General features: G+C 45.3%; 1 protein-coding gene across 1 annotated transcript in view; it reads left to right on the plus strand.

The window, feature by feature from the left end:
- The window catches only part of LOC132156004 (voltage-gated potassium channel subunit beta-1), a 141523-nt gene that overhangs the window by 106242 nt on the left and 21607 nt on the right, over nucleotides 1-13674 (plus strand). The window contains exons 4-5 of the mRNA XM_059564808.1: nucleotides 1043-1122; nucleotides 1205-1249. Coding sequence (XP_059420791.1) covers nucleotides 1043-1122; nucleotides 1205-1249 — 125 coding nt within the window. The remainder of the gene's footprint in view (nucleotides 1-1042; nucleotides 1123-1204; nucleotides 1250-13674) is intronic.

Here is a 13674-nt window from a genome sequence, read left to right on the forward strand (position 1 = left end):
GCTGACAAATGCTATAGCCCTTTAAGGGTGATGTTACATGGGAAGGTGGGTGTGGTTGGGGTGTGGTTGGGGTGCACTGGAGTGCGGGATTGTAGGAGTGTAGAAAGAGGGAGAAGGAAATAAAAACGAAGAACACGTTCGGTTAAATCAAGTCTGCATTGTGTCAGTTATTGACAAATCTACAGCTACCATCAGTCCTGTGTCATGCCAACAGTAAAGCATCCTGACACCATTCATGTGTGGGGTTGCTTCTCATCCAAGGGAGTGGGCTCACTCACAATTCTGCCCAAAAACACAGCCGTGAATAAAGAATGGTACCAAAACACCCTCCAACAGCAACTTCTTCCAACAATCCAACAACAGTTTGGTGAAGAACAATGCATTTTCCAGCACGATGGATCACCTTGCCATAAGGCAAAAGTGATAACTAAGTGGCTCGGGGACCAGAATGTTGAAATTTTGGGTCCATGGCCTGGAAACTCCCCAGATCTTAATTCCCTTGAGAACTTGTGGTCAATCCTCAAGAGGCGGGTGGACAAACAAAAACCCACTAATTCTGACAAACTCCAAGAAGTGATTATGAAAGAATGGGTTGCTATCAGTCAGGATTTGGCCCAGAAGTTTATTGAGAGCATGGCTAATCGAATTGCAGAGGTCCTGAAAAAGAAGGGCCAACACTGCAAATACTGACTCTTTGCATAAATGTCATGTAATTGTTGATAAAAGCCTTTGAAACGTATGAAGTGCTTGTAATTATATTTCAGTACATCACAGAAACAACTGAAACAAAGATCAAAACTTTTGGCCACGACTGTATATATATATATATATATATATATATATATATATATATAATTTATTCATTTAATTTTTCTAACATTTTCCACTAGCACCACCCCTGCCTCCCTGATTCATAAGATTTAAGAAATTTGGAGTAAAAAAATGGTGACATGAAAAGCATTATACATTTACTGTGATGGTTGCGACATATAAAGGTTGACCCTTCTATCTCTATTTTTATATGTGTGTGTGTGTGTTGCAGGTGGCGGAGCAGCTGATGACTATAGCATATGAGAGCGGGGTTAACCTTTTTGACACCGCAGAGGTGTATGCTGCTGGAAAGTGAGTATGACTCAGCATCAGCAAGATTACCCAAAATTTACTTTACTCCATAAGTCATTATTAACATCTCTGTCTTTTACAGAGCTGAAGTCATAATGGGAAACATCATCAAAAAGAAGGGCTGGAGGTATGGTTGATTTGTGTGTCAAGCACACCTGTGTAACTGTAATACAAGATAAAGAAGGTAAAAAAACATCAACAACAAAAAGATTGGAACTAGAGCTTTTATTCCCTTTGTAGTTGTTGTATACCTGCTGGTTCTGGCATCGGTTATGTGTTATTATTCACACACACTTTTGATGGGGACATTGATCACTAGGATCCTGCTCAGTTTGTATCACTTAATCAATGCCAGCAGACGGATGCATCCTGGTGAGGGCTGTTGCCAAAGCAACAAATGACAACCCACTGTGATCACCTGTGAATTTCTGGAATGACTCTGTGCTTTTGCTGACTATGAAAACTATGAAAAAAATCTCTTGAAGTGAGATTGATTATTTACTGTGAGATTCACAGCAGTTTCCACATTAGCGGTGTAGTGGGGGAAAGAGTTAGAATTGAAAAGTTGAAATCAGAATACTTGTTAACCTGCTTTTTTATGTATTGGAAACTATGTGCCATTTTATTCCAGTCATCACCTTTCAAGTCACCTTTATTTATATGGCACTTTTAACAATACAGATTGTGACAAAGCAACTGAACAGCATTAAACAGGAAAATTGTATGTCAATAATGCAGTTCATCATTGAATCCAGTGATGTTGTCATGCAGCTCAGTTCAGTTTAAATAGTATCTGTGTCAACGATATTGCTGGAAATTAAGTGTCCCCAACTAAGCAAGCTAGAGGCGACAGTGGCAAGGAACCAAAACTCCAGTGGTGACAGCATGGAGAAAGAACCTTGGGAGTAACCAGGCTGATTTGTGGGGCCAGTTCTCTGGCCAGACGAAACAAGCAGTTCAATACAAGGTTCCTGTGGTCTTGTCCCGGTGGCCGTCTAGGAAACAAAGTCTTTACAGGGGATCTGTTTCTGGGACTCATCTAGTTGTCCTGGTCTCCGCTGACATTCAAGGCTGTAGAGGTCCTCTCTAAGTGCTGATCCAGCATCTGGGCTGGAAACGTACTGGATCCGGGTGACTGCAGTGACCCTCTGATCTGGATACAGACTGGATCTGGTAGCTACGAATAAGAGAGAAACTGACTTATATTAGTGTAGATGCCATTCTTCTAATGATGTAGCAAGTAAATTGTGTGTTATGGGTAGTGTTCCAGGTTCCGGTTTTCCTGCAGCTTAAAAATTCTTTATTGGATTTGAATATTAGAAATGTGTTAGTATGTTATGTGTAAACCAGGTTAAAGAGATGGGTCTTTAATCTAGATTTAAACTGACAGAGTGTCTCTGCCTCCCGAACAATGCTATGTAGGTTATTCCAAAGTTTGGCCGTGAAATAGGAAAAGGATCTACTGCCCGCAGTTGATTTTGACATTCTAGATATTATCAAATTGCCAGAGTTTTGAGAACACAGCGGATGTGGAGGACTATAATACAATAAGAGCTCACTCAAATACTGATGTGCTAACCCTTTCAGGGCTTTATAAGTAATAAGCAAGATTTTATAATCTATACAATGTTTGATAAGGAACCAGTGCAAATGTTGACAGAACCGGGCTAATATGGTCATACTTCCTGGTTCTAGTAAGAACTCTAGCTGCTGCATTTTGGACTAGATGGAGTTTGTTTTAATAAACGTGCATAACAACCACCCAATAAAGCATTTCAGTCGTAACTATGATTTGAGGGAGCATTCATTTACATCATGCAAATACATGAAGGCAGCAATAAGTCCAAAGGCAACCAGTTCATCTGTTCATTCAAATTTGCATTTACATTTATTCATTTAGCTGACGCTTTTATCCAAATCGACTTACAATTGCTATATATGTCAGAGGTCGCACCCCATGGGAGCAACTAGGGGCTAAGTGTCTTGCTCAGGGACACATTGGTGTCTCACAGTGGATTCGAATCCGGGTCTCTCACACCAAAGGCATGTGTCTTATCTACTGCGCCAACACCACCCCAAATCAAATCATCTGGAAAATAAAAAAAAGTGTATTAATTATTGACTGTTACAGTGCGGTAAGGGAGCACCATAGAAAAACATGGTCTGGGTCCAAATGCAGTACTTCTTAATTTAATAAATAGAAAGGCAGACAAAAGAAACAAAACAGGTTACAAACCATATGACTGGATAGGGATACAAATACAGCACAAGAGCATTGGTGGGCTCTGCCACTTCAGGAGCACCAGAGGCGAGCATTGGCACTTTGAGAAAACCATAGGCGAGTTCCACCACCTTGGAGAAAGTTCAAGCAAACAACGCTGCTTCGGGAAGCCCTGAAATGAGCCCCACCACCTCAGAGGGAACATCAGCGGGCTCTACTGCTTTGGGAAGGCCAGAAGTGAACCCTGCTGCATCAGAGGGAACATCAGCGAGCTCCGCCACCACGGGAGCGTTGTGAGCAGGAGGATTGTAAGTGGGCACCACCACCTCTGGGGCATTGTGAGCTCACACAGACCTCAGCGGGGGTTTCTGCATGCTGCTTTTCAGCCCGGAATGCTCCGGGAAGGGCGTGAGGTACTGGGTTCGGCAGACTAGGCTACAGGAGAACTGTGAGCAGGCTCCTCAGCTAATTTGACCCTGAAGCCTGAACCACTCAAATGCAGAGCCAGGTTAATGTAGTCCTCCATAGACTCCTCAGGGACCAAGAAAGGACTTGAAGGGCTCGGCCAGACCTCCCCAGAAGATGACCATGAGGCAGGTTTTCTCCATCACCAACCGATGAGCCATTCCAAAGAAGTCCCTGGCGTACTCCTCAATGCTCTGGTCTACTTGACGGATGTTGAAGAGTTTCCCCTGCTGGACCCATGTTTGCTGACTGAATTCTGTCACATTGTGGTAAGGGAGCACCATAGAAAAACAGGGTCTGGGTCTAAAAGCAGGAGAAACTTCTTATTAAACAGAAAGGCAAAAAAAATAAACAAAACTGATTACAAACCGAATGACAGGATACAAATATGGCAAAAGAGCTTGCAACAACCAAACCTTCAAACAAATACATATATACAATTATAGTTCAGTCAGGCAGAGTGGTGGGAGTGTGGTGTATTAATAGTCCATGACAATGAGGAACAGCTGAGAGTGTAATAAGTGTGTGGAATTTGGGCAATGGAGTCCGGAAGATGGGAGATGGCATCCTCTGGTGGTGTGAGAGAGAAACGCATGGACTGCACTCATGACAGACAGTTCTATCATGTAAAAGTTAGAAAAATAAATACTTCTTATGTAATTTCCAGTTATTTCGCCTAGTCTGAAATATCAAGTCAAGTGCACTGAAATATGGGAAACACTGTAAATTTCAATTTGTTAACTAGAAAAATTATTGCATACCAATTGCCTCAGAAAGAAATCTAGCTCAGATTACTTAGTAAATGTAAGTTTTCATTAATTGGCTCATGAGTAAACTAATTGTGCAACTAAATTAGATCTTTTAAGGCAATAATTTTGCAAGATTAAGTAACATTAACATTAACAAATTTACCATTAGTCAGTGTTTGGAATAACGGCGTTTAAAAGAACGGCGTTAGGTAACAACGTTATATTTTCAGTAACAGGGTAATCTAACTAATTACTTTTCCCGTCGTTACAACGCCGTTAACATTACTGGACGTTAAATGCGGTGCGTTACTATGCATTGATTTAATAAACTATTTAATCCGAACGCACCCCTGGCTCACACAGCTAGTGAGGAGGTGGGTTAATTGATAATGAGATAAGCGATTATGATTGGCTAAGGCAGAGTCATGTGTTTCATGGTAGCCAAACAGAGCCAGGGTTTTTACACACATGCCGGCACACGTGCAAGCGGCGCCAAACACACACACACACGCAACAGCTAAACAGAGATTCGCAGCAGCAGCAGAGATGGTGAGTGAGGAGCAATCCGATGAAAAGTTGGCATTTAATGCCAATGTGGAGATATAAGCACTACTTAAAATTCATTGTGGTCAAAGGCAAGAACGTGCATGTAATGTGTAGCCTACATGTAATGTGTTACACACGCATCTACAAAGCTAGTGGCCAAAAACACTTTTCTTACAAAGATAATACTTGAAGTGCAGGATAAAACTCTTGCTGTCTGTTGACGTTCAATAAATATCGAAAGTTATTTACGAACACTTGTCTGTTCTACTCATTTAAATTTTTTTTTTACAGTAACGCAAATAGTTACTTTCCCTGGTAACGAGTTACTTTTATTATAGAGTAATTCAGTTACTAACTCAGTTACTTTTTGGAACAAGTAGTGAGTAACTATAACTAATTACTTTTTTAAAGTAACGTTCCCAACAGTGCCATTAGTACACATTACTTACTTCAATATCAAAATGACACATAATAATTTCAAATAAATTAAACAAAATATATCATGTTTTAATGTATCAAATATTAAGCAGAACATCCCTAGGTTATATGTACACATGGTTCCCCCGAAGGGAACGAGACGCTACATCGGAAAAGCTGTGGGAATCCCGGGAGGCAGAGAGAGAGAGCGGCTGGGTGCGTTCAGATCACGGATACACCAACCGTGGACCACTCACGTTACTGGAGAATGAACAGAGCAGAGGCGAGGTGATACGGCAGTAAATCAGGTGACTTTTCAGACAGGACACTACACGACACGACGCGACTACACAGAGGTAAGGAGAAAGGTTATGGCTAAACAACATCAGGCAATAATCTGACAAACAGCAGAGGAAAGGAAAGCCTTGAAATAGAGAGTCTAATCAGAGAAGGTAGGGAACAGGTGCGGAGAGAGCGCGGAGATGATAGAGAACAGCTGAAGAGCGTGAAATGAAAGACTAATGAGAGCGAAAGCAAGAGAGAGAGAATACCAGGATCGTGACAGTACCCTCCCCTCAAGGAGCGCCTCCTGGCGCGATGGAGGATGACTGGCTGGAGCGGTAGAAGTCATCAATCAGCGAGCAGTCCAGGACGTCCCGGGATGGAATCCAACTTCTCTCCTCAGGACCGTATCCCTCACAATCGACCAAGAACTGGTGACCACGGCCCCGTGGTCTGACATCGAGGAGCTTGCGAAGCTTATAGGCAGGGGCACCCTCGATGTGTATAGGAGCGGTGTTAGAACGGGGGGGGGGGGGGGGGCGGACAACAGGCTTAATACACGATACATGAAAGACAGGGTGAATGCGCCGGAGGTTGGAAGGTATTTTGAGTCTGACTGAAACAGGGCTAAGAACCTTAAGGACGCGGAACGGACCGATGAATTTGGGAGCTAGCTTACACGACGAAGCCTGAAGGGAAGATTAAGGGTGGATAGCCAAACGCTCTGGCCAACGGAATAGCGGGGGCTCTTAACTCGACGCTTATTAGCGGCTCGCCGAGTACAAGAACGAGTCTAGGACAGGACGGATCTGACCCTTCTCCAAGTGCGTTTAGCGCGTCGAATAAAGGCTGTGACAGACGGAACCCTAGAGTCAGCCTCTTGCGAGGAGAAGAGCGGAGGTTGATAACCGAGACAACACTCAAAAGGGGATAAACCTGTAGCAGAGGACGGGGCGGAATTGTGAGCGTACTCTGCCCAGGGAAGCTGCTCTGACCAGGTGGTGGGATTACGGAAGGCAAGACTACGGAGGAGACGTCCGATTATCTGGTTGGCTCGTTCGGCCTGACCGTTAGTTTGTGGGTGAAAACCAGAAGAGAGGCTAACAGACGCACCAATAAGATGGCAGAACTCCCTCCAGAAGAGAGAGGTGAATTGGGGACCCCTATCGGAGACAATGTCGGTGGGGAAACCATGGATCTTAAAAATCTGGTCGACAACTATTTGGGCAGTCTCTTTAGCAGACAGAAGTTTGGGTAAAGGGATAAAGCGGGCGGCTTTAGAAAAGCGGTCAACGACATTAAGTATCACGGAGCTCCCCTGAGAGGGAGGAAGCCCCGTGATAAAATCCATGGCGATGTGTGACCAAGGACGCGACGGTATCGGAAGCGGGCAAAGGAGCCCCGCTGGGGGTGAATTACCAGCCTTAGTCTGGGCGCAGACAGAACAAGAAGCGATGAAACGGCGTATATCGCGCTCACGAGAGGGCCACCAGAACCTCTGACGGATATCGGCAATGTTGCCCCTAATGCCGGGATGTGTAAACAACTTGGAGGCGTGACCCCATTGGAGGACGGCGAGACGGGCAGAAGGGGGAACGAATAAAAGGCCCTTAGGACAAAGACGGGGAGTGACGGAGTGGGACAGAGAGCGTTTGACTAATCGTTCAATTCCCCAGACGGCTGCACCCACCACCCTGTTCTGAGGGAGGATCCTCTCCTCCATGGGGAGGACCTCTGGCGAAGAGAACAGTCGCGAAAGTGCATCTGGCTTAAGGTTCTTTGAACCGGGCGGTAGGAGATTGAAAAGTCGAAACAAGTGAAAAAAAGAGCCCAACGAGCCTGTCGAGCGTTGAGTCGTCGAGTGGAACGGATGTATTCTAAATTTCTATGATCTGTCCAGACAATGAACGGGACAGGAGCGCCCTCGAGCCAGTGACGCCACTCTCCTAAGGCTAGACGGATTGTCAATAGATCGCGATTGCCGACATCATAGTTGCGCTCAGCAGGGGTTAGCCGATGTGAGAAATAAGCGCAGGGGTGAATCTTCTCATCAGAGGATGAGCGCTGTGAGAGGACGGCTCCCACGCCCACCTCCGACGCGTCCACCTCCACAATTAACTGTCTGGATACGTCGGGAGTCTTTAGGATAGGCGAAGATGTAAAAGGGGACTTAAGGTGATCGAAAGCGGCCTGAGCCTCCTCTGTCCAGCGAAAACGGACTCTGACAGACGTGAGGGCAGTGAGCGGGGCGGCGATCATACTATAGTTACGGATAAACCGACGGTAAAAAAATGCAAAGCCCAAAAAGCGCTGAAGCGCAATGCGAGAATCAGGAACCGGCCACTCGGTGACCGCCTTGACCTTGGAGAGATCCATACCGATGCCCTCCGCCGAAATAATAGACCCCAGAAATGAGATGGATGGGGCGTGGAAAGTGGACTTCTCGGCTTTGACAAATAATCGATTCTCGAGAAGCCGTTGGAGAACCCGACGAACGTGCTGAGTATGGATTTGGAGTGACAGGGAGAAAATTAAAATATCGTCGAGATAGATGAAGACAAAAATGTTTAGCATATCTCTGAGAACATCGTTAATTAACGCTTGGAACACAGCAGGAGTGTTGACTAGCCCGAAGGGAAGAACACGATATTCAAAGTGCCCTAAGGGTGTGTTAAACGCCGTCTTCCATTCGTCCCCCTCCTTTATGCGGATAAGATGGTAAGCATTACGGAGATCTAATTTAGAAAAAATCTTGGCCCACTGCAGGATTTCGAAGGCGGAAGACATGAGCGGCAAGGGATAACGGTTCTTGACCGTGATGTCATTCAGCCCTCGATAATCTATACAGGGGCATAAGGAACCGTCCTTCTTCTTTACAAAGAAAAAACCCGCACCGGCCGGAGAGGAGGAGGGGACGATGGTGCCTGCGTCAAGTGACTCGGATAGATACTTCTCTAAGGCCTCGCGCTCGGGAGCAGAAAGAGAATAAAGTCTCCCACGAGGGGGAGTGGTACCCAGCAGAATGTCGATACTGCAGTCATAGGGTCGATGGGGAGGAAGAGAAGTGGCCCTGGAATGACTGAAAACCGCTCGCAGATCATGGTACTCCTCCGGGACCCCAGACAAATCACCTGGATCCTCCTGAAAAACAGAAACAGAGGAGACAGGGGGAACAGCAGACATTAAACACTTAGCATGACAATACAAACTCCAGGAAAGGATTGAGCCTCTAGACCAGTTTATCTGTGGATTATGTTCAACTAACCAAGGATGGCCTAAAACTAATGGGCTATATGGAGAGTGAAAAACAAAAAATGAAATAGTCTCTTGATGATTTCCAGAGCACTCTACAGAGGATACTACCATCAAGGGCGTGGACTGGTGTGGAGTCCCTGCGTGCTTTGAAGGGAATCCCCTGTTCCCGAGCCCAGGTCTCATCCACAAAATTCCCCTCGGCCCCTGAGTCAATCAAGGCTGTGCAAAATGCGGAAGAACCCGGCCATCGGAGGAGAGCAGAGAAGGCGGTGTGTGTGCGTGACGGAAGGTCTAGGGTTGATGCGCTCACCAGTAACCCTCTCTTTACTGGTGAGCCCTGGCTTTTACCGGACAGGTGGCGACCAGGTGAGAAGCAGAACCACAGTACATGCAGAGGTGGGCCATGATGCGGCGTTGGCGTTCAGCCGTGGAGATTCGAAGTCCTCCCAACTGCATGGGCTCGGAGTCAACGCTGGGGGGCGATGAAGAGGCGAAGGCATGAGATCTCTCCTGACAATGGCTGCGGTGACGCACGTCAAGGCGCTTCTCCACTTGGATGGCCAAGTCGATCAGGGGGTCCAGACGGGTGGGGACCTCACGGGCTAGGATCTCATCCTTGATATCAGCACGTAGCCCCTCGAGGAAGCGGGCTACCAAGGTGGATTCGTTCTAGTCGCAGGAAGCGGCTAATGTGCGAAACTCGACCGAGAATTCAGCTGCTGATCCTCTTCCCTGACGCAGCGAAGACAGTAGCCGGGAAGCCTCTGGCCCATGCGCGGACCGGTCGAAGACCCGCAGCATCTCCTCCTTAAAGAGGGAATAACGAGTGAGACAGTTGGCGTCAGAGTTCCAAACCGCGGTTCCCCACTCTCGTGCCCGGCCGGACAACAGGGAGATAACGAAGGCGATGCGGGAGCGCTCACTGGCGTAAGTAGATGACTGCAACGAGAAGCAAACCTCGCACTGGGTCAAAAATGAACGACATTCCCTGGGCTCACCGGCATAGCATGGTGGATTGTTGACTCTGGGCTCGGGCACGTCCTGTCCTCTGGATGGAGATGACTCGAAACGGAGGTGAAGGAGCTGTTGCGACATCTCAGTCATACGGACCGCAAGAGAATCCATCGCGTTGCGAGTGACGACCAGACCCTCCTCATTACGGCCCAGCATGGCTCCCTGGTGTTCGAGCACTGACTGAAAGGGGCTCTCCTTCGCTGGGTCCATAATCTGGTCAGATTATTCTGTCATGGATATAGAGAGAGGACCCAAGAGCAAAAGGCAATCTAACAGTCTTTAATGAAGCTTCACAGTATTCAAAGGAAACACAGGCTGCTGTTGAGGCAGAATGATCCAACACAAAGTCTCTGGGTATAACTCCAACGGGAGCGCTCACTGGCGTAACTGGATGACTGCAACGAGAAGCAAACCTCGCATTGGGTCAAAAATGAATGGCATTCCCTGGGCTCACCGGCATAGCATAGTGGATTGTTGACTCTGGGCTCAGGCACGTCCTGTCCTCTGGAAGGAGATGACTCGAAGCGGAGGTGAAGGAGCTGTTGCGGCATCTCAGTCATACGGGCCGCAAGAGAATCCATCACGTTGCGAGTGGCGACCAGCTCCTCCTCATGACAGCCCAGCATGGCTCCCTGGTGTTCGAGCGCTGACTGAAAGGGGCTCTCCATAATCTGGTCAGATTATTCTGTCATGGATATAGAGAGAGGACCCAAGAGCAAAAGGCGATCTAACAGTCTTTAATGAAGCTTCACAGTATTCAAAGGAAACACAGGCTGCCGTTGAGGCGGAATGATCCAACACAAAGTCTCTGGGTATAACTCCAACTGATAATAGTCTCAGCCCCACAGGAACAGAAGGTCCTTTACAGAGAAGTAACAGAAAACTACGGACTGGACCGGAGATCCCGGGAGGCAAAGAGAGAGAGCGTCTGGGTGCGTTCAGAGCATGGATACACCAACCGTGGACCACTCACGTTACTGGAGGATGAACAGAGCAGAGGCGAGGTGATACGGCAGTAAATCAGGTGACTCTTCAGACAGGACACTACACGACACGACGGGACTACACAGAGGTAAGGAGAAAGGTTATGGGTAAACAACATCAGGCAATAATCTGACAAAGAGCAGAGGAAAGGAAAGCCTTGAAATAGAGAGTCTAATCAGAGAAGGTAGGGAACAGGTGCGGAGAGAGCGCGGAGATGAGATGATAGAGAACAGCTGAAGGTGAGAGAGATAATGAGCTAGAATGCGAGAGCGTGAAATGAAAGACTAATGAGAGTGAAAGCAAGAGAGAGAGAATACCAGGATCATGACAGTGCCCATAAAAAGGGACTCTTCTCTAAGTTCATTAGAAAACTTCTCTTTGAATGAACACACTTATCCTTGAGGTTATTGTGAATATTATTGCTGTTTTTTGTATATTGTCTGTTACAATTGAATGTTTTATGCAAATCTTATGTAATCTTACCATGTTTAGTATCTATGAATTTGTCTTCTGATGATCTAAACAAGGGTGTATATTATATGTTGGTACATAAGCAATACATGAATATTCTAAGAATCTTGAAGATTCTTCTCTTGAACCCCCATTCAAGTTACATTTTGCAAACTGACATGATTTCACTCAAAAAGGTTGTAAAACTCTTCATTAGTTCTAACCTCCCACTTGGAATTTCAGCCTTTCTCATTGGACAAGCCCATCCAGAGAGGTGTGAACCTTCTCAGGCCTTAAAGGCCTCACATCAAAGACCTGCCTTCAGTCTGCGGTTCTTTTAGATCCTAAAGGGATGAGGAGGATGAGCCACAACTCTCTTGGACCCCAAAGTTTGCGCCATGCCAAGTGCCCTGACTTTCCATTCACCAAAGATCTTATGATCTCAGCTGATGTCTTTCTTAGCTATTTTCACTTTCCACTGGGAAGAAACTCCCAATCACCATAGAGTCAGGACATCTTTGGAATTCATCAGTCTTCAAAAACGGAAGAACGTGATCATGACTCCTACACCACCGAACCTCCAAACCATCAACACTTTGCATCCAGTCGCTCGTTCCAGGCCAAGGCAATGCAAGTATCATATATTTAACTAAACGAAACAGAGATTTAGTATAAGCTATAGACCCCGTTATAAATGGCGCTGATGGTTTTACTCAGGTGGTTAACTGACTCTTTACATAGGTCCATTCTCTGGTTTTCCTGATGATATCATCCACCAAATCTCATTTGCCCTTTCCCCTGTATGATTGAGTTTATGTTTGTTTGTTTGTTTGGTAGACTAGTTTGCATTAGTGTTTAGTTAATCAAACTCTTGTGCACAAATTACACGAGTTTCTGATTCTGCCTTACAAATCAATGTCCTTTTACGATTTTTGTTACCTGCTCTAATGCATTAGTACTGTATGAAAGTATGTTCTGTGGCCACGAAAATATCCTTTCTTAAGAGTTTATATGAAATTATGCTAAAGGTTCGCTGGACGAACAGATTAGTGATGGCAATTTAATTATGCTACAGTTACTACTGGCAGCTCATATAAATAATTACAATTAATCATAATTAATTGTAATTATTTATATATATTTCCCTTTTGAGCTTAAATTAACTACAGAAAGGATAGAATCTCAAATCAAGTTAAGATTTGCTTCTGTAATACGAATTTCTGAAAAATACTAATTTAATATCATATCTTAAATTAAGACCTAAGATAAGAAATGTTCTGTAATACGCCCCCTGGAAGCTATAAAAGCACATCCAGTGAAAACAGGGTCAGCTTCTGACAGGTTAAACACAAGAACCACAAGGATGCAGGATGCAGCCTTTGCCCCTGCCTCGGCAGGATGTCTGCTTCCAGACTGAGTTGCCCAGGGATGTAAACTGCCTCGAGTGAGACGAGATTTCCCTGAGCCCACATGAACTGCTGTGCCAACTTACATAGTGGGCCCGAACGCAGACCCCTAATGGCGGTCGATGTAGGAGACCACCAATGTGTTGTCTATGCAGGTCTGAAAGTAAGTGTTTTAATGTCCGAAACATGACCAGCATATCCAGGCAATTCATTCATCAAATGAGATGGTGACCTTCCCACAGACCTTGGCATTGGCGGCTCCAGGATTTTTTGTTGGGGGTGCTAAGGGGGGGCTTAACAATTCAGAGGGGTTGCATATTTAACATTTGTAAAAAAAAAAAAAAAATGCGGTATACACTTCTCATATGCAACTGTTATTAGTCTTTACTTATTTATTGTTATTTATTTTTTTATTATTTTTTTGCAATAGATATAGTGGCAATTTATACAACTATTTCCACACATGGCATAGCAAATTGGCACACAGGGCATGCACTGCGGTGGGGCCCCACGTGTTGGGGGGCCCGGTGATAACCTCCCTGTGCTGAGTTGCATCGTATCATGTTATGATGGTAGCCAGAGATACTGGCAAACATTTGGCAATATTAAGAGGATTTAGCATTTCCAATTAATGTAGGCCTGTTACATTTTTATTATTATCGGCATATTATTATTAGGTTACTTTTATTAATTACATGAAATTATTGCACCGCAATTTCATAGTGCATTACCACATGACGGGCTGTGAGGACATTTAAAATTT

This window comes from Carassius carassius, chromosome 13 (genome assembly GCF_963082965.1).
Source record: "Carassius carassius chromosome 13, fCarCar2.1, whole genome shotgun sequence".
Lineage (NCBI taxonomy): Eukaryota > Metazoa > Chordata > Actinopteri > Cypriniformes > Cyprinidae > Carassius > Carassius carassius.